The sequence below is a fragment of the Synchiropus splendidus genome, chromosome 5, assembly GCF_027744825.2.
Source record: "Synchiropus splendidus isolate RoL2022-P1 chromosome 5, RoL_Sspl_1.0, whole genome shotgun sequence".
NCBI lineage: Eukaryota > Metazoa > Chordata > Actinopteri > Syngnathiformes > Callionymidae > Synchiropus > Synchiropus splendidus.
Window position 1 is genome coordinate 21,524,415 of NC_071338.1, and position 27,963 is coordinate 21,552,377.

The 27,963-nt window shown below is 40.3% G+C and overlaps 1 protein-coding gene across 2 annotated transcripts; it reads left to right on the forward strand.

The window, feature by feature from the left end:
* The first annotated feature begins 706 nt into the window (after positions 1-706).
* On the forward strand, positions 707-27,944 carry LOC128758794 (synaptosomal-associated protein 25-B-like). 2 transcript variants are annotated; one of them, XM_053865140.1, is made up of 8 exons: positions 707-869; positions 15,016-15,123; positions 16,587-16,628; positions 20,219-20,267; positions 23,094-23,211; positions 25,899-26,018; positions 26,559-26,703; positions 27,570-27,944. In XM_053865140.1, exons 2-8 carry the CDS (start codon positions 15,052-15,054, stop codon positions 27,636-27,638), a joined length of 615 nt encoding a protein of 204 aa, XP_053721115.1. In that variant the 5' UTR covers positions 707-869; positions 15,016-15,051; the 3' UTR covers positions 27,639-27,944. The 2 variants fall into 2 exon arrangements, with proteins under 2 accessions (XP_053721115.1, XP_053721114.1); XM_053865139.1 differs by lacking the exon at positions 23,094-23,211 and adding an exon at positions 23,439-23,556.
* Positions 27,945-27,963: the final 19 nt, after the last annotated feature.

The following is a 27,963-nucleotide window of genomic DNA, read 5'->3' on the forward strand; positions in this document are numbered from 1 at the left end:
CTTGTTTGAGCCAGGACAGCAAGAGCATGTGTTTTAGTGCCAGTAAAAACATTTACACTGCACTTCAGCTGCACGCCACTAGGGGGTAACATTTTGAATTCCAACTATAAATAGGTGATAAATTCACTGATCAGTGGGAACATGCAAAAGACAACTTAAACAGCTTTTAAATGAGTTTAGAGTAATGTCCAGGTTCAGGTTCCGGTCCTTAAGCATCATTGTTCAGGGTTCATGTTCTTTATAATTGTTGTTAATCGCAAATTTAACTTGTGGTCCCTGTAAAAAGGTGTCAAAAGACATTGTGTATTCATGTTAGACAGGCAGTTAGAAGCAGTCAAAACTGTGAGATTCATCTTGTCGTCAAAGTACCACTGATAAATTACACATTTAAACAAAACTAGTTTATCACTAACATATCTATATAATTAAGTCTCCAAACGTATTATCCTCTGACGTCAGAGGGCGCGGCCATTTTGTGATCAAATCCAAGTTCGATATCGTTACACAGGAAGTATGATGAATGTGCTGTCAATATAAAAGATGATCCAAACAAATGATGCACTCTCAATACATACGTTTAGGTTTTCAGTGGATGTACTTTATAGTTGTTCATCCATAGACTTAATATCATATACTAATACATGTTTTCCCACTTCAATATATTAAAACCACGCTACTAGACGTGTATTTTCCAAATCTGTAACCGGAAGTTACTCGTTGTTAAATCGGCCGGCTTCATGAAAGAGGGCGGCGTGTGTACCGGGGACAGTTCCCGTTAAACCCAGCTCCAGACCGGACCGACGTTTCCAACCGGAGTCGAAGCTAAAATCACAAAAAGAACAAGTGGACAAGTGAAGAAACTTCCTCTGGTAGGTCGCACAATGGTTAAGACATCGTTTCTATTCGTTCTGATTCGTATTTGCGCCTTTGTAAAGTCGGAAATATTATCTTGAAATTGAATTGTTTCCTGACAACATGGTTGACTTGACCGGTAACTACATTAATGTCGTGGGAAAGTACGTTTGTTGGTGTTCGTGTTGTTAATTGGGACTTTTGTCTTTGTTCTTTGCGACCACATGAGAGGATTAGCCTCGCTTGTTCCGTGAACGCACCATTGTGAAGTATCAGAACCACGGACAGCTCCAATCCCATGACCTGTTCAGTCGTCTGTCGTTTTGTTTTGGCCGTGTAATGTACTTTCAGAAATATATATTTTTGGAGCACTATTTTTTTAAATGTATTTTTAATTAATTAATTTATTTTTAGCCTGCACAATTTCTAAGGCAGATCAGTAAATCAGGATGCCCGAAAATAGCTAGGTTTTAAACACCATCTAACATGTAATAAAATGCCTCCTTGTTGAAACCAATATTTTGTTGAGCTGCGGTTCCAAACTCTTATGTGATCCATTTGTAGCTCACAATTTTATGTTTGTGCACGTTGGGAGATAGAAAATCAAAATGGTAGCTTCAGGTTCACCTCTCTGAGTATACTGTATTATCAAGGCAGTTTTGCTGCTGCTTCAGAAGGTGGATGCCTTCAAAGGACTGTCATGAAAACATTTCATCATACCTCATGGTTGACAGTCTGTTTCCTTCTCTTGTGTTTGGTCTGTTCCGAAGTCAGCGAGGACAAAAAGCTCTGGCTTCTTAAGTAGCTGGACACGTGTGTGTTGTCTGCGATTGCCAACCTGATAGTGTGTGTGTGATGGGGAGTAAACAGCCTCTTCAATCTGAGCTGAGATTAAGTGACATTACCCGATGTGCTTGTTATTTGTTTCTTGTACTTTTAATCTCAGGAGAATTGAAATGCTACAATCATTTTTTGATCATAGAAAAAGCGAGATGAGATTGTTTCAAACGTAGCTCGTATGAAGTTAAGGAGTCATTGGGTAAACAGTTAAAATTCTTCTCATGCTGTTATGTTGTGACAATGAGCATAATGCTGAACAGAGATATTCATATATTTTGGGTAATTTAACAACTACTAGCATGTGTAGAAATATTTTACAAAAAACAATGGCATGTATAACAATAGCATGTAGGAACAAATTGTTCTATAATGTGCATTATAAATCCACAAGAAAATACTAAAATATTTCACTCTATATTTGTTGTAGCTAAAATGATCTCCTGCGCCTCCCTGTTCTCTCATGACCAGTACCAGAGATATTATTTGATCGACAAATGCCCGACAAAAAGAACCAGTCTTTTGTCCAGATTTGGATTAAAACCAGCAAGAAAAATACCAGGAAGGTATCAAAGGAGATGTCCAAAACGTGTCGCAGAAGGGTTTGACATTTCTGATTTAGGCAAAACATGCAAAGAGCATTCTACATGATTATCTATCTGGAGGGAGCAGGTCCTGTAGTTGTTAATATGAGACTTCAGTGATGACAAAAACATGACTGTTTTGAAAACAAATGAAGTAACAAATGAAAGAAGCAACTGATGCAAAACCTTTTAGTATATTAAACGCGCCCTTGAAGCAGTTCAGAGCTGAATGACAGTTTGATTTCTGTCTCACTGTGTGTCCTTGAGAAAGACACTTAACCTCCATTTGACCGTGATAAAGCAGGGAGCCTTAAAGGAACCTGGTTTGTTGAGTGAGGTCAACACCCTGGTTCATGCTTCGATCCTATTATTAGTGGCTACTCAAAACCTATTTTGGAACCATGCAGAGCTTCACTTTAGGCGGCAGTGAAGAAGCAGATCTTAAATCTCTTGCATTTCCTGCCCTCAAACAACAAGATACCTCTTAGCCTCCTGGCATGGCTGAAAGAACCTTTAACAGAGATTGAATACAATTAGTGGTCACCAAAAAAACCAAAAAGTTCAGGCTGAGAAAATCAAGCTAAAATGTCAACTGTAATTATTATTATTATTATTATTATAGTTAACAATTTAAGGGTTAATTTACATTACTCGTTATCAATATAAATAATCCAAACAATTTAATATGATTTATTTTATTGGATTAGAATTTTCATCTCAACCCTTTCCTAGCAATTCTTTTACACTTTTGCATTTTTTTCATGTTTCTTTTTTTTTTTTTTTTAACTTTTCCTTCTATTAACTATTTCAGCTGTTGTTAATAAAAGTTTATAGTCTCTTAGATTTCTGCTTCTATATATTTTCCCAGTTAATTCCACTGATAAAAGATGGGCCAGTGGGGAGGTGATCTGTACGTGGGATCACATGGTGAGCAGAGAAGTTATCCCACATAAGCAGTGCAATTCAAATGATTGTGTCAGGCGACACAACAAGGATACGACTGCACAAGGACGTGTGTCAATGTCTGTTCTCTCTACTATTATCCTGGAATGCAGATAAAAAACAGTTCTCAGACCTGCTATGTTACGCCTCAAAATAATATTCATCATATACAATGTAATTGATTTCACCTTTTAAATGATGATGGACATTGAAAGATCTCAACCTTGTAACACAGATTCTAACATACGGATCCTATAGTCAATATTCTCCCTCCACATGAATTCTGCCGCCCAGAATCTCCTCAGCGTCGACACAAAAGAAAGCCCACTCTCTATCCTGGCTCTCAAGTAAACTGCGCTCGAAAAATGACCCCTCAAAGCTGGATGCAAATATCACGGCAAGATAATTACCCTCCACCCACCTGTCGCTCACACTAAAGGGACAAATTAGCAGCAGCCACATCTGGCGAAAACACACACATGAAATCTTCAAATCGCACATTTGAATGTTATTAAGTCAGAGTGATTTTGTTCTTTCATGCCGCACGCTATGTTCCCTGCGATGCAAAACACCAGCTGGTGCAATAAATATCAATATCCAAGAATGAGCCGTGATTGCAATCTTGATGTTCAGATGCTGCCACTCACAGTTTTCAGCTCGAAGACGACATTCTGTCTTTGGCAACTGCGTGTTTTTCTTTTTTTTTTTTTTTTTTACCTCCATGTGAGCCTGTTAGAGCGGAACAGGGTTTATTAATGCAGGTTTGTCTGAATCAGTTTGATCAATTTGAGGCTGGAGCGTAATAAAGATTCATGAAACGGTGTTATTGTTTTCAGAGCCAAATAGGTGGCGCTCTTGGTTTATAAATGATGTGAAGTTTCATTGAATTAGTTGGTGAAAAAAATATTGTAAGGTTGCGCCATCTTGAGGCCTCTGAAAATTGAGACAAGGCTTCATGAAGCTTCATCAGCCCCTGACAATGTCAGACATGCTTAGCCGGAAGAGTTTTTCCTAAAGACTGCTGCCTTACTCCAAGTCTCTGGCAGATGACATAGCACTCCTCTGTATGTTTAAATAAACCTCTACTTTATACAGTCTTCATATCTCCCATCATTATGAAACATGTAAGTCATCCTTGCCTTCTGGCTCAGCTCCCTTTTTTCACGACAATGCACATCTCAAATCAGGGTAGAGACATTTGCTTTGAGTCAGTGAGATGACAGAAGTTATAAACACTTTTTACTGAATTTACTTTTCATTTATTCAGTCATGTTCTGCCATAAACTCTCCTGCTTTTTATGCTGAATGCTTGCCCATTGCGTGTCCTTCCCAAAACGGCCAAGACCTCTTCTTTATATAAGGAGCATATATCTAAGCTTGCAGAACACTCACAACCCACCTCCACCCTGGCTGTTTTCGGCCCGGTGAAAAGGTGAAGAATTCCGATGGCAAAACGTTTTTTTTTAAATATATTTTCTGATGACATAAGTGCACAGCTTGTTGACAGGTGTCCATTTGAATGTACGCAAGCAGCGCGAGTGTGTGTGGTGAAGTGAGAGAGTCTGGATGCTAATGTGAGAGAAAAGGGAAAGCATGTGCATGAGAAGGAAAGTAAAGACAGGGGGAAAGTGGTCCACGTGTTATGTAAGTCTTTTGAGCCGCGCATGTGTGTGTGTGTGTGTGCGCGCGCTGCAGGCCTTACGAATTAATCCGAAAGGTTTTATCCTCAGTGAATGGGACAGTGAGGCTTTGCAGTGATTATCCCTGCAGGCCTCAGCTGATTGCTTTGAATCTGCTGTTGGTCTCTCGCTGTCGTGTTTCCCTGCAGACCTGTCGCCTCGTCGAGAGGTCGGCGCTCAAATGTTCGAGGGTCACAATGTATTCATGACAGTTTCTACTCTGTTTGTAACCACCGTGTAATTGCTGGTTGTCATGGATTCTCTCTGAAGGGTTTCCAGATTGTTAGAGTCCAAGTGAGAAGTTGGAGCTGTTGCAGAAGCCTGTACGTTGACAGAGATTATTGGTTGAAAATTTCAGAATATGATCAACAAAATTATATTTAATACGTTTTCTAACTGTACACTACTCTAAATTGGAAAGATGCTAATGATAAATAACAGAGTTAACATCAGAGATGATTGTGAGAGTACGTATCTGACATGCTCCTGAACACATCATCACTTCCAGAGAAGAGAAAGAGAAGGTGGCATCTCTTTATCTGGCTGAGGTGCAACTGTACTTTTGCCAGGTGACTTAGCCATTGTGCTGTTCAAACTAATTTCAGCTAGTTGCATTCACCTTTGATCTTTATGCTACTAGCTTGTGGTCAAGGGTGAGAGTAGCAAAGGAGCTCCACCAATGAACTAAGAGCTTAGCTTTTGGCTCAGCTCTGTCCTCTGACTGACACAGGAGTCAGGTGGCATGTCATGTTCAGGTTGAGCACAAGGTTTTTCCCAATAACTTATAGAGTTGTGGGATCTTGCACTGTACAATAAAATGTAAATACATATTGAAAAAAACAAAACTTTCCAGAAACAACAATATGAATATAATACAGCCAAGGAAACATATTTGTGATTAAATTAATAAAAAAATAAATGTTTAGGTAAACTGTAACCTTTGCACCTTATTTCCATTTCATTCATTCATTATTTTCTTTTTCACTGCTTTTGTTTGTTGGGTCCCTTACATCATAACAACTACTATTTATTTCATGTGTTATTAATAAATACACTTGTATTACATTAGGGCACGTTGGTAGTCTTGACAATTTTGTGGAGAAAATAATTACTTTTTCAATCCGTGCATCGGCAATTTTTGCAGAACTGAACTGTCGGGGGATAAATAAATAAATAAGTATACAATATGCATAAGGAAGAACGACTGAAATTAGGTGAAAATATAAGTGTGCCATTAAAGTGAAATTTAATTTTTCATTTTTACATGTTTAGACAGTTACAAAACATGACGTTGAGTTCCACATTCAAGACTAAATGCTAATTTTAATTGTAGAACTAACTGGTAAAACATTTTCTCATGTATTTCTGATCTGAATAATCAGAAAAAAAAAAAAATAAGCGTTTGATTATTTCTCTTGGCGCAGATCAGATCATTGAAAGGGTCCACTTGTGGTGTGTTTGTTAATCTGCTCGTCTCTCTCACAACATGCCTGTCTCACTGATTGTCAGCTGCATTTAGATTACATAACATCAAAATATCTGATTCACAATCTGCTCCATCATCTCTTCTCAGCTGACACACACAAAAAGACAGCAGGCTGTCAACCCGAGCATCTGAATGCTCCCAAGTCAGAGTCCTGGTTCGGTATTGATTTCCTACTAGTCGATCTGCCGATTAAAGTAAACGTTCAGTTTAAATGTCTGGTTTGTTTTGAGTCCTGAACAAATGGTCCTGAATGCTTGTGTGATTTTCCTAAGCAGCTTTATCTCAGTGTGTCCGGCCTGTCTCTCCATAGGGGAATGTTTTCATTTGACAGGGCCATACTGCCACAGCAGGTTTCACCATGGGCACAGAACCAGCTCTGCCCGAGACCTTTTCTCACATTCTGACGGGAGACAAATCTGCGTAAAAATAACGTGTCAATTCTGCATGCTCTCACCCGTGTTTTGAGGTGGGGGAAAGAAAACAAAAACGACTACGATTAAATCAACCATGGTTCTACCGAAACACAGGACAAGCTTCATCTGTTGCTGAATTACAGCCTCAAAGATCAGACCGGCCACCATGTGTGATGGTGGGTCAAGACTGTAGAAGAAGAATGAGCGACAAGACTCACAGAAACATATTCATAGTGGTGGTCTGTTATGCTATATCAGGCCTTGCTCACATAATGCACAAGACTGAGCTCAGAATGTGAACTGCAGGAGCTCTCACCCTCACACTGATGAAAATGACAGGTCTTATTCAACAGACCAATTTACATTCTTCATCACCTGTGGTCGTGGCTGATCAGGAATACAGGCATAAACCCACTTTCCTGGGTCGGTAGCTGAGATCTAGGTCAGAAGAATTTACATTAGCAGACGTTTTGGTGACAATAGATGTTGTCACATTGCTTCTTGCAACATTCTTCTGCCGTATTACAGCAGAACAATTCCTCCTGAAGATGGATGGTGTGACTGCACAAACTACATTATGTCTGAGTCAAGTCGCAGCCAGTCATTGAATCGTATTCATACAATGCGAAATACCACTGTGGCCAGTTAATAATGAGAAATAGAGACAGCAGCAGATGAGGTGGATCAGACGAGCAGTTGGCCAAAATGAAAATATGGATATGATAAAGCAAGGAAAACATATTTGTCTGTAAACTGGCCAGAATAATTTAGAAAAGATATTAATGGAACAAATAATGAAATCAAGTGAGAATGTGAACATTAAGGGGGAACAGTAAGTAAAATTTTTAATTGTAATATGTATAGTATAAGTGGAATAAGTAAGTATAAGTGGAATATATACAATGGATTAACTTCTGTGCTTACCAGGAAGGAAGGATCAATTACGGCGCAAATCTTTGTCATCTGCTGTTAACCTGGTGTGTTTGCTATAGGGCCAAAAACAGAACTGAGCCAAAACACAAATCTAAAGAACAAACTGCACAGAGTATGATGTTTTCATCCAGACTTTGGGAAGGATCTACTCTGTGTTGGAGGTGGTTGATCTAGCCCTCCACATCACCCTGGTTACTGAAAACAAAAGAGCATCAGGAACAGATCCTCCAGCACTTCTGCTCTCTTTAAGCTCACCAGTCAACATATTCATGCTAGCAAGCCTCACACTGAGGTCCACTCGGGTGCACTAGAATCAACACTTATACAGTACGTGTTGTACTGTCATTAGGAGTCATTAGATACTAATACCAAGCAGATGTGCAGCTGTTCGTCTTTGAAGCAAATAGATGCAGTTTAAATGTAGCAGTGGTTATATAAAGAACTGCCTCGGAGTTTGTACATGATTTATCAGCAGTCAGGCGTGAAGTGGTAGATGTGCTTTCTGAATAGTCCCCCTCCCTCGGGCGGCCATCATGCTCCTTGGCCTGACCACGTCTTGGCATATGTTTTAACTGTTTTTAGGTCAGCATGGAGCCACAGCGCAGCGCAAACCTGCCTCAAACAAACAACGTTGCCTAACCCAAGAACAGTTCAAGCCTTTTTCCATCCAACAAGACGGTGTTCCGAGTTGTTGCCTTTTAACAGTTTGGATGAATAGGAGAAAATTTGGATGCATGCTGGTTGGAGTTTGTACGATAAAATACGATCAATTGGACTGTAGGAGACATCAGTCGAGAAAGAGACTTGGTAGGAAGGATGTTAAGACAAACAGAAATGTGATCTACAGGAAGTGATGTTTGGACAGGATCGATGCAGCATAAAGGTCATCTGAGATAACACTGATATGATCTGTGTGTGTGTGTGTGTGTGTGTGTGTGTGCGAGCCATTGTGCCTGCATCAGCACTGCACTCGCCTGATGAGTCTGCATGACAAGTTAGATCTATGCGCTGCTCTTCGACATCCTGACTAGCTGTGTTAACATTAGACTGATATGAGCTGGTGTGTCTCTCAGACGGAATTGTGTATCCAAGAGTGATGTGTGTGTGTGTGTAAGATATCCTTCCATCTTAAGAGCCACTCTGAAGCCAAAGTGTGTTCCTTGGATAACTGAGGAATCAAATGATAAAGTGGTGTCTCTATGTGTGTGGAAGTTTTCTTTGTCTAGTTCAACGTGTTTTAGACTGTAAAAGAATAATTGTGAACAAAAACTACCATTAAAAAAAAAAAAAAACTCCCTACAAATTTGGCATTCTTGCCATCACATCCTCCACACCCGAGAGGAACTGTGCTGCCTCTCCAGAACCACACATGTGAACAGCTGAGGATCTGATCTGACCTGGTTTCTCAGGCTGTTCATCCACACGTCCTACTTACTTCACTAACATTGTTTACATCATCTGAACACGATGTGTGGTTGATGGCGCTCGGTGAGACTGGGGTTAGCTTCTCACGTCAGTCTGCCGATGTCCGTGTCTTCACTGTGTAATCTCCACGGCTGATGTGTTTTGCCCAAAACAGACAGAACATTGACCGGTGTGTTTACCTGGATTGACCCGACCACCTGTATTGCTGTGAATGTGTGTTGTTCGAGCGATGGCAAGAGAGTGAATTTGAAGGTGTTAAAGAGAACATGATGAAGCAGCGGCACTGTCAGGAGCTCATGTATTTGCCATACTGCTGTGAGACCAGAGAAACACAATTCAGGAGTGTGACCCTATTAGGCATACAGTATAGACACATATTTATTTCTTAAAATCATTTTTTTGGAATAAATAAAGGATTAAAATGCTTTCATTGCCAATAACAATTAGCTTGTTGTGTATCCAGTTTTGTCTCGGTCTTGACACTGTTTTGGATGGATCACATATGCAAAGTGGCAGTAGCAGATATAAGCTCTAACCATTCAGAGTCCAAATATCAGATACCTCCAGCAGCAGTTTAGCTAGTTATAATGGATCCACAAAGTCAAATGCATTGACCCAATTAGAGCTACTGTATATTGTATCTGATGTAAAAATCGAGGCTAACTGTATTACTGACATTATCTTAAGATCTCTACTGACAGATTTAACCACTTTGAGTACAACATACTGCTAATTCTTCTCTGCTTAATTCGAGTGTGGAGTACATGGATCAATACAATTATAAAAGAGACATGGAAAAAAAGGTTGTTTTTTTTCAAAAGTAGTATTAGCAAAGATGCCCAGACTTCTCTCTCTTCCAAAATGTTATCTAGCTCTTCTAATCCAGGATCCGTGTTTTTCACTCTGCTATATTTTGGTTGCTTGCAGTGGGACATGACCAGAATGTCTCCAGAGGGAGGCAGTTTGGAAGCATCCTAACTAGCTGGCAGCACAGACACAGTTTGCAAGCTGGGACACAACACTATAGCCACGCAGGGACGTGCAAAAATGCAAACAAACAAGTATCAAAAATGAAGTAGGGATGGCAGCACCACAAAGTAACATTCAGTTGATCCTGACTTGTAAAGTAGAAGGTTGCACCTACTGCTTTGCTCTCACTAGACTACTGAACAATGAGGTATGTTCAATAACCAGCCATGAAAACTAACGTCTGCTACTTGGTAAAAAGTGTGACGAAGTTGGATAACCTTTGGTACTGTGCTAGTTAGGATTGTTTCTGCACTCTGTGGCTCCGACATCATTCTTGAATTGTTTTTTTAGGTTTCTAGTGACATATACAGTAATACTGGGGGTACTTTGCTGAACTAAATATAATACAATACACAATAAGAAATTCAAGTTTTAGAAGAAGCTCAGAGAGCAACAGAAACCAATTTAACTTGAATGGATTGCAACCTGAAGTCAAGCACAGCTGCGTCTTTTCCAGCGACTTTGAAGCTGACAGCTCAAATATCACTGGTGAAAAGGTTCAGGCCAAGGTAAACAACCTGAAAAGTGTTGTTAGATAACTTCTTAACAGCAAAGTCGATGCTCTCCAGTATATTCTTTGACTATTTTCCCGAGAGACAACCCAGAGCAGGGATGAAACAAAGACTGAGAGGAGAGAGTTGGGGAATAAAACAGCCGAGTAAATCCTCTTTCTGCTGCGACTCTAATCTCCACAGGCTGAGCTGGGCTGGTCAGACCTTCACTTGTCAGTCACAGCGGCTCGGTCTCAGGTGGGGGGAGGGACGCTTGGACCTCCTGTTATGTCAGCTCACATCGCCGTGTCAATCACAAATGTTGAAGATGTTGGAGGGAAGGAGGGAAGGGGAAAGAGCAACTGGATTTAAGCTGTAGTGACGTTTGGCATTATCAACAGGAAAGGCTACGGAGGTGACCTGAGTGTGTTTGGTCATGATGTGATGCATTTTGGGAGGGAAGTGACTGATTCAGTGAGTGCTTTCTTTCAGGTAGAAGCTGCTCATGGTCAATGTTGCCATGTTTGTACTGTATCATGATGCTACTCTTCCTGTCATGGCCTTCAAAAAAGTAGACAACTTTTTTACTGAGTGGAAGTGCTTTGATGCCATGTGGTGCTCAATGATACTTGATCAGCCTCCACCTCCATACATCAGGGCAACTGAATTGAGCTCATCTCCAAGTTTTAAATCAGATTACTAATCCCAGATGAAAACTCATGAATGCTCTGAGCTTCCCCTGGACACGAGTCAAAGTGGAAGCATGTCGGCTTGACTTTTCATTGTTCACCATTTTCAACTGACGCTTCTTCAGCTGCCTGAAATGTAAAATGTCGACATGAATATTTGAAAGTGCGTCTGTGCTCCAGGACAAAAACAGGAAGAAAGAGGGAGGCAGTTTCCGAAGGCAGGTTCCTCTATGCCTGCACATGTTCAATTATTAACTGGACTGATGTGTACTCCGGGAGGCAGGAAGAGGCTGACAGAGGCTGAGCAGTACCAACCATGTTCATCCAAATGTTTGTATCAATCACTACCCCAGAAGTCACCGAGACACAGATGTGGGTCACTGCTTTTTCTGTTCAGTGATCAGAGTGTGAATCTTAGACAGACATTATTAACACCAGGAGAACACAATGAAAATACAAATTACCATAAGCAGACTTATAAATAAGAAATAATAAAAATGAAATGAGTCACTAAATGAACATGTGTAATTTCCCAAAGTAGTGCAAAACAATGTTTAACAATGTTAAATATTTATATTAAAATGCTTTATGATTATAAAAAATTCAGTGTACACAATAGAGAGTAAACTAATCATTCAGAATACAGCCAAAAGTATGTTATGTAGCAATGCTACATTTGATTTTCATATCCTCCAAAGACTTTCTTTTGTTAATGGTGGTTTATTTACATTGTCTTGCAAATTTTATTATCTTAACCAAATGACAAATCCTTGTGAACCCTGTGTACAGCTTTCTGAAATGTGCTATGTAAATAAGTTTTATTATAATCCTATTATTTACTAATATTAAATTACACTACACAGGTCTCTTGTAAACTAACTTTTGATGTGTTTTTTTTAATTCTGTTTCCAAATAAAAGCACACACAATGTCATTCTAAAATGAAAATGAAAACACCCTTTCCGTCCACCTCTGTGGTTCATAAGGATGTATGGTGAAAAAAATCACACGACACCTGAAGAGATAAAGTGTACTAACTGAGGTCATCATGTCAATAGACATGAGAGAGTTTCAACAGCTGTTCCAGAATGTATGTTTTGATTGTTGAGTTGCTGATTTCTTCCTGGGCATTGATAGGATGGTGGTACGGTGGTGAATAAATGAAGGATGCAGATGGAGGAATTGTAGGGCTTGGAGTAGGGGATTCATGTGAAACTCTCCACTAAAAAGCGATCACCTCCCCTGCATATCAACAGTGTGACCCATAAAGAGCACAGCATTAAAGGCTTCCATGTATAGCAGACTGCTTTCTAGAAAGCCAAGATAATAAATGTCAACCACGTAATCTGGATACTTTGAAAGAACAAAAATTTATGCAGAATGGATGAAAGCTGATTTAAACCATTGTCTCATGTTATGATGCAGTTGGTGGTGAAGAGGTGCAACATGTTTGGTAAAAATTTGCTTCCAAAAATTAACATCTGGCTCCTTGCATGGTTGAGTTTGACGATCATCTTGATGTTGTTCTTCATGACGCAGTTGACACACAGCTGAAGGTAATGCAACATAAGGCACTGAGTGTACTCACATTAGTGCACCAACAAGGCTCTCGTGATATAATTAGCGTTTCATCTTAATGTTTGAGGAGGTGCAGACTGAATGGACGGCGTTTGAACTCCATCTGCTTCTGCGCTCACCTCCTTCACTTCATCAGCAGCACCAAACCTATTTATTTTTCATGCTTCTACGCGACCGTGAGGCAGAACAGTCGGCTCGACGGCAGAGGAACAAAAATAGACTCCTGTCTCTGTCCGTTACGTCTCCAAATGAGCGACGAAGCTGCCGCCTCTTTTCGGTCGGCTGTTGATCCCTGGAGGAGGAGAGCTGGAGTCAGCGGGGTCGGGGTTTGAACTTGAGCGTCTGAAGCTGGGCGTGTGGTCAAGTGAGTGATGTGAGGCCTGCTCAAGAAACTGGTCCTGCTGTTTTAGGCTGTGAATTATTTAATGACTGTGCCTGTGCCTGTGCTTTTGGTTCCATCAACAAATCTCACGCCTATGTGTCACTTTGAAACAGACGTTCCACCAGAAGTATCTGACATAACCCCGGTCAAATATATTCTATCCTTTACTAGATAGAATCAACCTTTGTTAGGTGCACAAAAAAATTATAAAATAAAATTATTTAAAAAAAGATTTTAAATCTATATTTTGTACATATTTATGCATATATTACAATTACATATATATGTTGTTAATAAACAAAATATAGATTTAAAATATATTTTGTTTATTGACCAAAATATATATATATAATTTTAATGAAAACTATTGAAAATACATTTAACATAACCTATGCACTGCCATCTGAAGTTTCAAAGTAAGATGATAAATTAATAATCCCAAAGATTCAAAAGAACACAATGAAAATACAAATTACCATAAGCAGACTTGTTGGGAAAAACAAACAAACACATCATCAAAAAAGAGATAAATATGAAATAATGAAAATAAAAAGATGTGTCTCTAAATGAATGATTGTGTAATTTTCCAAAGTAGTGCAAAAAAATAAAAATTAAAAGTGTTTAACAATGTTAAATATTCATATAAAAATGCAATTCTGATTATTTAATATTCACTATACACAATAGAGAGTAAACAGATCATTCAGAATACAGCGCAAAGTATGTGATACAACAGTACATTTGATTTTCTCTTTCTTGACTCAAGGGCACTAGTGAAGGTTTGCTTCTCCATTCTCTGGCTCAATGTTTAAAAAAAAAAAACCTTGACAACAAACTGATTTTTTCACTTAATTGTTCAGATGAAAAGGAAAAGCCAGACTGCGCGTCACACTGGAGATTTATCTGTTCCTACGCGTCACATGAATTCAGTGACAGAACCGAAGTAAAAATAGCAGCCGGAAATGAAACGTCTCTCGCTGCCTTTCATGATGTTGATCAATTGAAAACTGAGACTCTTATTATATTCTTGCATTTCCATGTGTGCTGGGGAAGCAGTGATCTGAGCGCGGCAGGATCACACTCGCACACGCTTTGTCTGTTAGTGTAGGGAGCAGAACGGAGATAGCCTTTATGATGCCAGACACACTCAGAGAAGATGCCAAAACAGTCCAAGTAGTGGGCGGAACAAAATTCATGTTTACTGAACACTCTAAAACTGTCTTTCTCCATCAGGAAGGAAGAGTCTAAACAAAATGTAACATCACTGTCATTTTCCCGATTGAAGCCAAGATTTAGCTTCTCTGACCCAAAGTCTCAAAATACATAAATAGTTCTCCTTCATCACCAGTGATTCTCCTAACACTAGAAATGGTCCATTTTTCTGGTCTGCATCAGTTTCCAGATGAAATTCTCCCATTTAATATCTCCACTTTTTAGAAAACACCTGGCAAAAAAGAAAGGCTTGAATGCAGTGATAATTGTAGGTGATGCTTTGAGTATGAGTTCATTCTTTTAATTCACTTTAAATAAGCATTGAATTTGATTTATATATCATAATATTGTATATAATATATTTAAACTTCCAAGGTTTTCCACCACAGAGACAAAAAGATGCTTGTTGGTCATAGCGACTCTCGCCCCGATTCCCTACATGCTCCATGTTGTGATGCTGACCCTCATCGTTCTCCTTCCACAGTGTTTCTTCATTTGAGGTCAAAGATCAACCATCAACATGGCAGACGAAGCAGATATGCGCAACGAGCTGGCCGACCTGCAGACGCGTGCCGACCAGATAGCTGATGAGGTAAAGAGGAGCTCACACACACACACACACACACACACAAACACACACACATCAAATGGCATTAATCACACTCTGGTCCTTATCAAAGGTCAGTTTCTTTTTGGAGATTCAGTAGCCACTACTCCATGATATTAATAAATGGCTGCAGTACTTTCATTCTAGAACAACAAAGCTATGTTTTCCAGTTTAGTTTCAGATCTAGCTTGTGATAGTGAAGGTTTTCTATGAAGGTGAGGACTCATCAGCCTGATCTCCAATTCTATTATATCAAGGAGATGAGGGAGGAGAAGATTACGATAATCTGTCAGATGATTTCTGAGGAGCTCCAATGGTTTAGAGAAAGTGCTACAAAGTAACTGTGGTGGTTTGTGCATCTTATTTTGAAGTCAAGCAGAGCCAGTGTTGTGTCCACCTGCTTTGGAACATCTCAAATTCTGAAGATGACCAAGGAAAAAGATGTCTGCCTTTAGGTTGCTGCAGCTAGAATTCAAAACAGCAGTTTACTACTATGTATCACCTGCTCCTCTCGTCACTCAGGACACATTTCTTAGTTTTTACTTAAGTATATATATTTATTTTCGCCTTGCACTTTGCATTTCAGATGACAAATAGTTTTATTTCTTTATGTTTCGGTGTAATGTGCAAATTCACTCTTTGCACTATATATCCCATATACTGCACATACTGAAGCATATATATATATATATATATATATATATATATATATATATATATATATATATATATATATATATATATATATATATATATATATATATATGATTAGTTATAAATAATATAAAATATGTTCTGTTGGGGGGAAGGTTCACTTACTGCTCATTTAACCTGAACTTCAATCCAATAATTCAGCTTTTACTTTTCAATGTAGAAATATTACAGTATGAATAAAAAAAAATAAGGGTACAGGCAGCATTTGTTCACGTTTAATAAACATTCAACCTGTTTTCACTAAAAAAACTTCCAACTGTACACTTCAATTAGTTCCCTTCCTTTAAGTAAAATCAACCTGAGCTTCCTGAAAGTAAAAACCTACAGTACTTGTGCTGTCCAAGTCACATATTTATTGAGGATGCGCTGTCCAACATCAGTGTCCACTTCCTCTTCTATCCACTGCTCTTCATTTTTAAGAAGCCAGAAGTTGGGCCGCTCTAATGAGCTGAGCTCAGGAAGCGCCGATAATTCAGCAGCAGAATAATAGAGCAGCTCAAATGGCATCGTGAAAGATTCATGAGAAGATAATGTAGGAGTTTCTGATGATGTGACGAAAGAGAAAAGGGGAGGTGAAGGGGAGGAAACAGATGAGAGCCTGCAGGAGGATGAATGACGGTAGTCAGAACAAGTGTGTGAGAAATATGCCCCCTAGATGCTCCGAATTAACACTCTGATATGGAAACAGAAATGACATGTTGGTGTGAATTGATGTGCTTGTTTTCTTCCTGCAGTCTCTGGAGAGCACTCGGCGTATGCTGGCTCTGGTGGAAGAGGTGAGTTCAACAATCACTCACAGCACATTAGCAACCTGCTATAAACTGACCGAACAAGATGTTAGAATAAATGTTCCATTTCCACCAGAAATGTTAAAACAAAAGTCATAGTACATTTTAAAAAGGATAAAGGCATTGATTTATCGAGTGGATTTCATCAGACCTTTAATCCCAAAACTAAGCAGCAGGAATCTGAGGGAGGAATTTGATGTGGATTAAAATTAAAGGTTATCTTGGTGATACTTTGCCTCAGTCTTGACGCACAGCGTCCCTTTCCACCATGTGTCACGGTGACGTCCTTTCATCTTCTCACTGAGCAGCGCAAAACTGAAGTCCTTTAGAGTCAGAGCTGTGAATCCTGATGGTCTGGAAAGCATTTGTGTAAAGAGTTATAAATTTGATGTGATTCTTGAATCTTGGACATGTGTACTAGATAGCTAGGGCTGTCAACACATTAAAATTCTCAATTAATCGCACTAAAGCTGCCTTATTGATATGCTCTCATCATATCAATATGGCGAGCTTCATTATCTCATTTGCTCAGTTTGGACTACAGAACGTACAGAACTCGGGGGGGGAAAAACGGGAAAGATCAGGGAGATGGGAGAAAAGCTATTAGAGGACACGCTGGACTTGAGCTGACCCACTGTCAGACTGACCTTTTCACCAAAATCCCCTCCGTCAATGACATTTTCAGGTAATTCCTCTTAAATGACGGGTTATTTCCACTCTTAGAATCACATTTGCTGCTGTCAGTTATCGTCATTTAAAATGACTGAGTCTACAATTATGGGAGGCAGGTGCAATTTGAAAAACTCCACGTAGCCGCCAAAGACAAGGTCGACTGGTCAACTGACCGAGTAGAGTCTTTTGAAATTGTGATTTTGACTCTTTTCCACGTCCTGCATGTGACTCTGGAGATAGCAGCTCAACAGAGACGCAACATATTCTTAAGACTCACGGTGTTATGAAGCGATTCATGAAATGATTGCCACAATAATGCTTTGTTTGATTGTTCATGACAGTCAGGGAAATGTCGATGTGTTTAGAATGGAGGAAAGACTTGTTGCGACAAGTTGTGAGCTGCAGCAAACGTCTCATGACCTCCGTGTTTCCGAAAGTTAATACTGTGGTGAAGATTAGGCTAATAGGATGAATGAGGAGCACACGTTCAGTCGCTCAGTGCTATCAGGCTTCTTATCAACGTCTCCGCCCTAAAATAGATAGATAAAGCAGGACTGAAGGAAATGAAGACACTGCTCCATTTCATTTATATTAATTATCTGTCATGATATTGTTGCTGTAGAAACATCCCACTGTCACTCGTATTTGGCATAAGATAATACTTTTACATGAAATTTATTGAAAAGAATTTTGATTGTTATTTGACCCTTGTAAAAATGTATATATTAAAAACCATTTTTGTTTATGTAACAAGACAATCATAATAATTGTTATGTCTATTTCTATTCTATTTTTCTATATCTATTTCCAGTTTTTAATTCATTTGAATCTGATAGTTTTGGTGGTTTCCATAAATTTCCTGTCATCAATAGCTTCTGGTTAGAAGAGTAACCAGAAAGGTTTTTATTTTTTGATACATTAACTTAAGTTATCAGTTATTAATAATCAAAAAACATTTTCAATTTCAAAATTCATATTGTCACATATTTTTTTATGTTTTGTATTCATTCACATACCAATTTTAACAGCATCAATCCTCCGAACAGTAGCGAAACTGTTTTTATGACTAAAGGAATGAAAGAAAGTAAAATGAAAGAATTGTTTTATGAATTTTTTGTACAAACAGAAAATAACTTCAATTCATTACATTTGGATTTTTTAAAAATTGATTTTTATATGGCTTGCGTTGAGTGATCAACCGTATACGATTCAAGCATTAAATATTTTTATTATTTTAAATCCACATTCCTTTGCCCTTGAGCGTTGAAAAACCTGAAAAAATGTGACAGAGTTAAGAGTCTTGCAAACATGATAAGAACATGTGGCTTCAATGTCGTTGTTCACTGATGTTCATTCACTCATGTCATACATTAGTGAAAAGTGTCCCGACACAAACTTTAGCTAATGAGCAGTTTGACCTTTAGTTGTGTGACAAGGCAATGTCAAAGATAATGTGACTCACTACCACAGAAATGAACTCATGCCAGGATGACACTGAAGTCATTTTAGGAAACAAAAGCAGCTGAAAATGAAAGTTTTTTCCTTTTAATAAAATTTACTCTCGTAATATTTGGTGTTTGATTCCAAAATGTGGGTGAGAAAAACTGCTCTAATGCCAAAGGAAAACATGACAAAAACAAAACTATCATTATTATTGTTTTAGTTTTTTTAAATGTTCAGACAGTAATTCATTGCTGCAATGGATTTGCACCGGAATCATCTCACTTTTCAGATGTGCGCTGCACAGTACAGTCTTGACTGGAAAGTGCACATCACTGAAATGTGTTTTAGATGATCGGCCGCACAAAGATAGACTCGAGGAATTATGATGTGTTAAAATATTCACATTTGCAGATCACCTATCTTGGGGATATTTTTGGAATTTGCCCATCCATCACGTTTTTGTAATAGTGTGTGTGTGTCGCATCTGTTGAAGCAGAAGAAGGTGATGAATCACATCATGCTAGGTGGCACATGAGTCATTTCCTGTGAGTCATAGTAGGTAAACAAGTGCCCCGCAAAAGATGGGACGCTATCGTTGTCATGCATTACATTTCTAAATAGTTCATTTTCACCCTAAAGAAATGCATCAGCAGCAGCCATTTAGCATCGATGGCACTGTTTCTCCAGCTCAGTGAGTGTGATATATTCTTGTTGTCCTCCAGCGATCCTCACAGAAGTCCCACCACACTTTGATCCAAAGGAGCTGACGCATGAAGTCGCTGGCCTTTGGACTTTAATATCAGCGACAGGAAGCCGGGGGCTCGCTCTAAGAGCCAAGCTGTTTGGTTGTGTGTGTACCTAATGTGTTTGTTGTGAGTGAGAGCGAGTGACGTACCGACAATGACCAGTGTGCGTGCCGCATTCCGACTACATGACGCCTAATCAGAATGTTACATGACAGGACCCCCATCGACGACTGCATGGTACCAGCTCAGTGATCCATGCAGAATGAAACACTGGATCTTGAGCCTAATTTCAGTCTGCCCATGGCTCATGATCATAGTAACAACTTGTCAGGCACAATCACACCACTGTTTCTCAACACCAAAACTTGTCAGGGCAAGCTACTTTTGTACAACCGTTGCTATGGCAACAGTATTATCATAATTTTGGACAAATCTGTTTGTCCTGAATAAAATATCTTGTCTCAACGGCTCATTTTGGATTCGCAACTTCGCAACACAAATTCCGCTTTTATTCACACAAGCATTGAGGTCGACACCCATCATACGGGCCACGAGTGCAAACCTGATATTGCATCACAAAAAATATCCTAGGCAGAAGCAAGTGTTGACTGTTGGTGGTAAAGGTGTTTCAGTTGGTATCATTGATCACTAATGTTCCCTCTCTCTTTTGCCCTCCTCTGCTCTCCCCCCTCCTCCCTCTCTCCTTTCCTTGGTCAGAGCAAAGATGCCGGCATCAGGACTCTGGTCATGTTGGATGAGCAGGGAGGTAAGTTTGTCCGCAGAGCTCATAAACTTAGTCGACTCCATAGCTGTAGCCTCAACTTTTGATCTGCTGCTGCTACTTGAGGACAGGCCAAAGAAAGTACAGGCCTAATAAAGCCCGGCTGCTTCTCTCCTACACCTGAAAATCTGCTATATACTTTATACTTTCACTGTTCCGTTATCAAAACATACATTGCAGTTAATATCAACTTCAGCTCCAGAAAGTAATCAAGAGTTAGTAACTGATTTCCTGGTTGTGTATAATGCTAGATTTCTATTATACTCTGCATGAGAACATACTTCCTCTCAACAACTATTTCTGATACACTGATTCCCAGCAGATCACGTTGAGTCAGCGCACTCTTTCAATAGCTGAGGAATGGAGAAAGAAATCTTGGATGTAGATGAAGAAATGATTCACAGTCTGAGACATTTATCTCTTAAATGAGCCAGTGAATTATCCACTGACCTCATTTTCCTTGAAAAATATCTTTGTGTGTGTTAATACGATCTAAGTAATCATTTAAGTACAGAGATGAAGCGAAATCAAGGCGCTCAAAAGAGCGACTGTTTCCCAATCAATTTAGTTACTGTATATATATATATATATATATATATATATATATATATATATATATATATATATATATATATATATATATACACACACACACATATAGGAGATACAGGAGATAAAGAAATGTTAGCAATGTTACTATAAAAAAGAAAAGTATATTATTATAATTTATTATATATAAATTATTATTATTGTTGTTGTTGTTATTATTATTATCCAATTGTAAAAGAAAATATTTGTGCATAATGTGCTTAGATAAAATCAGAAAAGCATAATAAAAATACTAATACTAATACTAAAACAGTAGTGCAGGATTGGTGAAACAGTGTCCTAATTTTCAGAGGCGCTCTTGGTTTAGAGTCGATGTGAGGTTCAAGCCCAGATATTTAACAGACAATGCCATCTGGTGGCCACTGAAGATCAGGACACTGTTTCATGAAACCTCATAAATCCTTCAATACTGTGTCATGAAGCCTAACCTACCCATCACTAACACTAACTGTCATAACAGAGAGTATAACAGATTTGGATATGTTTGTTTCTGCCAGCAGCTCAGGGTTCTAGTGAGTCATTATTGTGCTCAGCCTCTTTGGCTTCTGACCTGTAAACACTCATGATGGAGTCTGAACATTACTGGTTGTTGAATACCAATCCATCAAAGACTTGAAATGCGTTGGCGTCGCCTCGAGGGCCCCTGCATGTGGCCCAATCACTTTTGAAAACTACAATCTGTCGTTTATAATGAGGAAACCTATTTTCACCACTTTCCTATGAAGCCAATGATGCAGGCGTATGTTGTGTACAACCACACTGCCCTTTCCACACACCAGCGGCCACAGACACTCACACTCACTGCAGGTAAAAGGTTCCTCCCTCCTGCCCTTTACATGCGTGCACATCTCTGCCAGCAGGGATGATGGATTGCACCACCCACATAGTGAACCCCCACGCGGTAATGTCCCTTTAGCAGATTGAACATATGTTATGTCATGCCTTTAAAAGAGAATCCTCAGGCAGTGATGTTTTATCTTCAAATTGCAGTTTATTCAGTCAGTGGAATCATTTGACTTCATGACTTAATCCAGAGAATGAATGTAACAAACATGGGGTGCTGTAACCCTTCCTTTCCCCTCTGATATTCATCACATAGTCAGCCATGGAAGCAGTCCTTCACCTTGGAAGAGAGATACACTGTGAAATTCCTGGAATAAGTAGGAGACAATGAGTGAATGAGAGACTGTTGACCAGACTTTTTCTTAGTCATGGGTTTTTGAATTGTCTCCTCATGGGTCACTACAAACTTGCCAGTTCCTGACTTCCTGGTTGGTTGGCTTGTAGAACTGTGTGACCAATAGTAAAGAAGTAAAGAAGCTGAGCAGATCAACTCTATATTTGCTGCTCGACGTCACGTTCCACTTCACTGTTCCACTGACTTCTTCAGGCTCTGGATTGAAACTTGAAGCTCCTTCGATTGTTATTCACCTGCAACCTGGAAATATAAGAACTACAGGCACCTGATTTGTATTTCAGATTCTAAGTTGCAAAAAACAGACTTAAGTCGATGCCCTGGAATCATGAAGACAAGCTTGAAAAGCTCCTGCGCTCAGCTGATGTTGCACTGAGCTGAACTGAGCGTCCTCTAATCAAGAGTTGCTCCTGGAGGACGAAACGCCTCTCACCAATGATGGAGATTACGGCAATAACCATTAACCACAGCGAGCGACAGTCTGCCCTTGAACCCCTCTTTTTTATAGCTGCGTCCTTTTGAGCATCCTTGCGAGGTGGTCAAAGTGACCCCTATCATGAGAGTTCTTCTTCAACTGCCGATACATAATTCAGTTTTTCATTCGAAACACAGCTGTTTCTCTCCTCTATTGAAACAGAGCAAGTGCAGGCTTCCAGTACTGATTTGTGCATGACTCACGCTTCATATGCTCCATTTTGAAACAGAAAAAGAAAAGAAAAGAAAATCTTTGCACCTTGTGTTGGAATGTGACTGATGGCAAGGGGGCACAGCATTACTCAAAAATATTCTTGAAATAAATCGATTTCTCATTCAATCAAAAAGACTGCACTGTCAAACAGAGTTGCCTGCTGAGATGAATTGTTGGCTTCAAAAGGCAGAAGAAAACCAACAACAACGACGTGCTGGCTTTGCATCATGCTAAAACCGACCCATTAGCCTCCCAGCGTAGAGCGCTACCCCTCTAGACCAACACTCAAATTCACGTCTCATGCCTTTGTCCTCACCAGAGCAACTTGATCGTGTGGAGGAGGGCATGAACAAGGTCAACGCAGACCTGAAGGAAGCCGAGAAAGATTTAAAAGATATAGGACAATGCTGTGGTCTGATTTGCCCATGTATTAAAAAGTAGGTACCGGCAAGGAGCGCTGCGCTCTTGCCTGTCCAGTGCGGTGGTGGTGATGTCTCATGTCTCTCTTGTCACAGTCAATGTCTTTTTTTGTCTCTTCTCCTTTGTTCTCCCTTCTCTACGCCCCCTCCCACCAACAACAACTTCTCCCCCCCCACGCCCCTCTTCTTCTCTTCTCATGTGCTTTCGTTCTTTTGCTGGATAAATGACAATATTTGGTAATCAGAACAACTGGAGCGCATCGAGGAGGGGATGGACCAAATCAATAAGGACATGAAGGATGCAGAAAAGAATTTGAACAATCTAGGACAGTTCTGTGGTCTATGTTCATGTCCCTGTAACAAGTAGGTGCCGCCTCTGTTGCCCAACTGCATGTGTTTCAGTGCCTGCCCACTCGCCACTCTGTATGCCTGCCTTCTTCTGGTGCATGAAGCATGGTGGGCCGTGGTGCTCCAGCCGGTAGCCACGGCACGTTCCTCTCGCTGGGCACCAGTGCAGCATGCATATGTGTGTGTGTGTGGGGGAGTGTGCATGAACTACACTGTTTTCTTCAGAAGCCCTTCATTCCATAATGGATGAGAAACTCTCTTCCAGCAGGTAGCAGCATCAGCAGGGATCCTGGGCCATGGATCCCCCTCAACAACACTCCATCCCCCCGACCCTCCACTCACACACCCCTTTTTTCATTTCCACCAAACCAAAGAATGAGCCAACTGGCCGCTTGAGTTGTTGAATTCTGAAGCCAGGTTGCCACTTGAAATAGTGGAGGGGTGTCCAGACTGGATAGTGCTACGGTGATGATGCGGAACTATAAAACAAAGATGGTCATATGTCTTTTTTAAACTTCTCCTGGCAAATAAAATAATGTGGACGAAGGGCAACCAGGTTTCACAATTCAACCTTTTGCGCTCTAGAAATGAGCTGCCAGTCACATGACATACACTTTCTATATTAAACGTTTTTTTTTTTGTCATTGCAGTATTGTTTTTCTCAGTATCAATCAAATCCAACATGAGTTCTTTTAAATAGGAAAACAGCCATTTACATTTGGTCCCTTTTGATCTCATTGTTCAGGTCAACTACTTTTCATTTTTCCAAAGTAGTTATTATGCAGTGCAAGTAGTTCCATGCTGGAGTTTGGCTCAAGTCCGTTTCTTGAACATCCATGCTGAGTGGTGAACTCCTGTTGCGGCAGTCAAACGTCAAGCGTCTGACTCTTCTGCCAAACTCTGGCATGATCTTCTCAACAGCCAGACTTTGACCTGGTTCAAGTGTGTGCGGTGCACAGTTCTGTTTGAGCTATAGAGAAGTCAAGTGGGAGTGGACCCAACACCACCATGAAGTCTTGGATTCGCATGAGAGATCAATGCATGGAATCATATATAAAAGCATCTAAAAGCAATTGTTTGGGTGAAATATAGTTTTGTCTTGGCGAAGTGCGTCTCTTGTCTTCTCTATAGCTCTTTGACTCTCCCGACCATGAGCCACTTGTTATGTAATCCTGTGGTTATGTCATGTGCCTCATCGGTTCTTAACTCTTGATACAGCAGCCTCAGGTCAAATAGCATAAAGACAAGTCATTCTGGCTTCTTGTGGGCTGTGTGGAGCTTTGGATGGGTCGTGTGAACTACCTCACGCTGCAGTACAACATTGTAGTTTTGTCAGGTGCTCCAAGCAAACAGCGCTAAGAACTGCGTCTGCTCATTTGACTGTGTCATCCCACAGATCCATCCATGCTGATGAAATGAAGGGCTGAAACTTTGTAGTTTAGTGTCTGACACTCATTAATCACAATTCTTTTTTTTTCTAAATTTCTGAGCTCAAATCTAACAGCGGCTTTCTTTTAATAGCATGCTGACATGCTCGGACCCCTCCCGTCTCTGTGTCTCCCGCCCAGTGTGTTTCTGCCCTGCACGTCCTCTCACACTGCATGTTTTTGTGTTTTGTGTGTTCTGTGTGCTCTTCTCTGGGTCTGGAAAGGACCCGATCATAAGCTCATAGCGCTTGGAGGGAATTGATCTGCATGCTGGATCAATTATTCAGACGCATGTACGAAAGCATCATGCATATGTTGCTTTTCCTGAATCACGTATTGCCATACACATCTTTCACATCACTTCAGAACCGATTTAGATTTAGAACTTCCCTCACTCCTGCTCTGACCGAGTGATCTCATGAGAGCCAGAGTAGAGCTTCCCAGGCCACACCTGCTGAGCATGCCTGGAAACCTGCTGACTAAGGTGACTCACCCCTACTGGCTAGACATCATGAACAGGATCACCAGTAGAAAGCTTCACATTCTGGCCACTTATATGTCACTTTATCAAACAATTCAACCCAAATTACAGGGTATATCCCAACATATCCGCAATACACCATGACCATGGCCTAACCCAAACACTAAAGCATCATTGGCCATGGCCGATTACATGTCTACAAAACCACCTCTAGCACAGACAGTGACTCTTAACAAATTTAAATGGGACCTCCTTCAATTTCTTAGGGGACCCTTTCATAATCCAAACCAAATAGTGACCTGCGGGTTATAGACCATGACATTCATCAGCCAAATGCCACTCTTAAACCGTGCCTTCAGAAAGAGCAGTCTCATATAAAACATCAACAAAAGCCACACAGTTTCACCGACAGTTGCGGCCTATCTGACTTGTGGTTGTGTATGTGTCAGGATAAAGGGCGGGGGACAGGCCTGGGGAGGGAACCAGGATGGAGTGGTGAACAGCCAGCCTGGAGCTCGAGTGGTGGACGAGCGTGAACAGATGGCCATCAGCGGAGGCTTCATCCGCAGGTGAGTGGAAGGCGGCTTACACGCTGATGTCAGTGTTGGTAACTCTGCATAGCAAGAGTTTTTATTCAAATGCAACTTATTTTATCTATTCAGTCGTTTCATTCCATGAGAAAAACAAATAGCTGTCCACCATGTGTCTTGAGTGCATGAATTTAATGGATCAAATTGTGTATATTATGTGGATTTTGCCATTGATTTCTGATAATGGACTTGGCAAGCCTCTCAATAGAGTCCTGACGTTGTGCCTATATATGAGAGTCCAACAGTCAGGAAAAGAGCCAAGAGCCTGGTCACGAACCTAAAGGTCTCTGTTCTAATGGGCACTTCCACTCCACTGTGTCCATGGTGAACCCTTGAAGAGACTCTAGCATCTCATGTCAACCACAGCTCCGCAGGTCCTGCCACATGATCTCCTCATTATGAGCCCAATTATGTTCTCCTCTTGGTCAGTTTTTTAAAATGAGGTTGATCGTTTTCATCTGCACAATGCACTGTGTAGGTTTTCCAGCGCGCTTCACCAGGTCCACCTCTGTGTTCCAGGGTAACAAACGACGCCAGGGAAAATGAGATGGATGAGAACCTGGAGCAGGTGGGCGGGATAATTGGCAATCTGCGTCACATGGCCCTGGACATGGGACAAGAAATCGACACCCAGAACCGCCAGATCGATAGGATCATGGACAAGGTACTTCATTATTCTCACGATACACTAATTTAGTCCCGATTTAATTTCCAGAGGCAGGGAAATAAATGTGAGGATTTTTTTTTTCATATTCATACCTTCCTTTTGAGGAGCTGAACAGTGAAATAAGCTGTGTTAGTTAGCGCAATGCTAATTAAGGCACTGGGACAGCGCAGGCCTCCACACTGCTCACCAGTGTTATTGCCCTCCATGCATTTTGGCAGTAAGGTTTGTGCTAAGACTATTCCAGCAGGAACAGAACAGACGATTTTGACATGTCTATTGTCCATTTCTCGTCAGATCTGTATGACCTTTGAACCTGTTAAAAAGCAGAACAATAAGGGCATACAACCAAATGTTCTGCCTGGTTCATTATTCAGTTCATTAATGTGTTTGAATTCAGGGAACACTTGGGGGGGGCAGTACATTGTTCAATAGGATGTCATCGCCAAAACATCCCTCAAGATCAAGACTAAATGAGGGAAAAATGAGGGGAAAATAAGGGAAGATCTGAGTTTATCAGTGGAGCACTTCCACCCTGATGTTTAGAGAGTCAACTCAAACCAGATAACTCTGCTATCAAGTATTACATTGTGACTGATCATGATAAATTGATAATCTGAAATGAATTTGACGTGGGTTAGGGTTATATGTGATAAACCTTCATGATGTCTTCTATAAAACCTTGTAAATAGGAAGGACCACTCACTGGTCTTATACCTCAGGTTGATAACTCAGGACCAGCTGGGGACCTCAGTCAAAGCCTAGCATAAGCTGCTATCTCTTGCCTCAGTATCATTCTTTCAATTGTAATGATTTATCATATGACCAATTTAAGTTGATAACAAACGATTATTTTCACCCTCCAGGCTGATTCCAACAAGACCCGGATCGACGAGGCCAACCAGCGTGCGACAAAGATGTTGGGCAGTGGCTAGAAACCTGAGGGAAGCTCTTTTAACCTCATCAACACAGAAAACGATTAAAAAAAACGACCCTGTCCTAAACCCAAACATTAGTGGCCAGTGCCACTTCCTTTTTGTTTGACAGCAGGCGCTGAGACATCATGCTTTTCTTGTGATACTTGTAGAGGTTTGCACACATGCACATATCATCCGTGACACCCCCCACCCTTGGTTTACAGTCTCTGCATCACCACCACTTCTTCACCGCGTCTATGTTCTGTGTTGTTTTGGTCAAGATATTAGACTTCTTTTTCAGAATATCCACGAAAAGAAAATCCTTCCACCTTGTACATAGTGC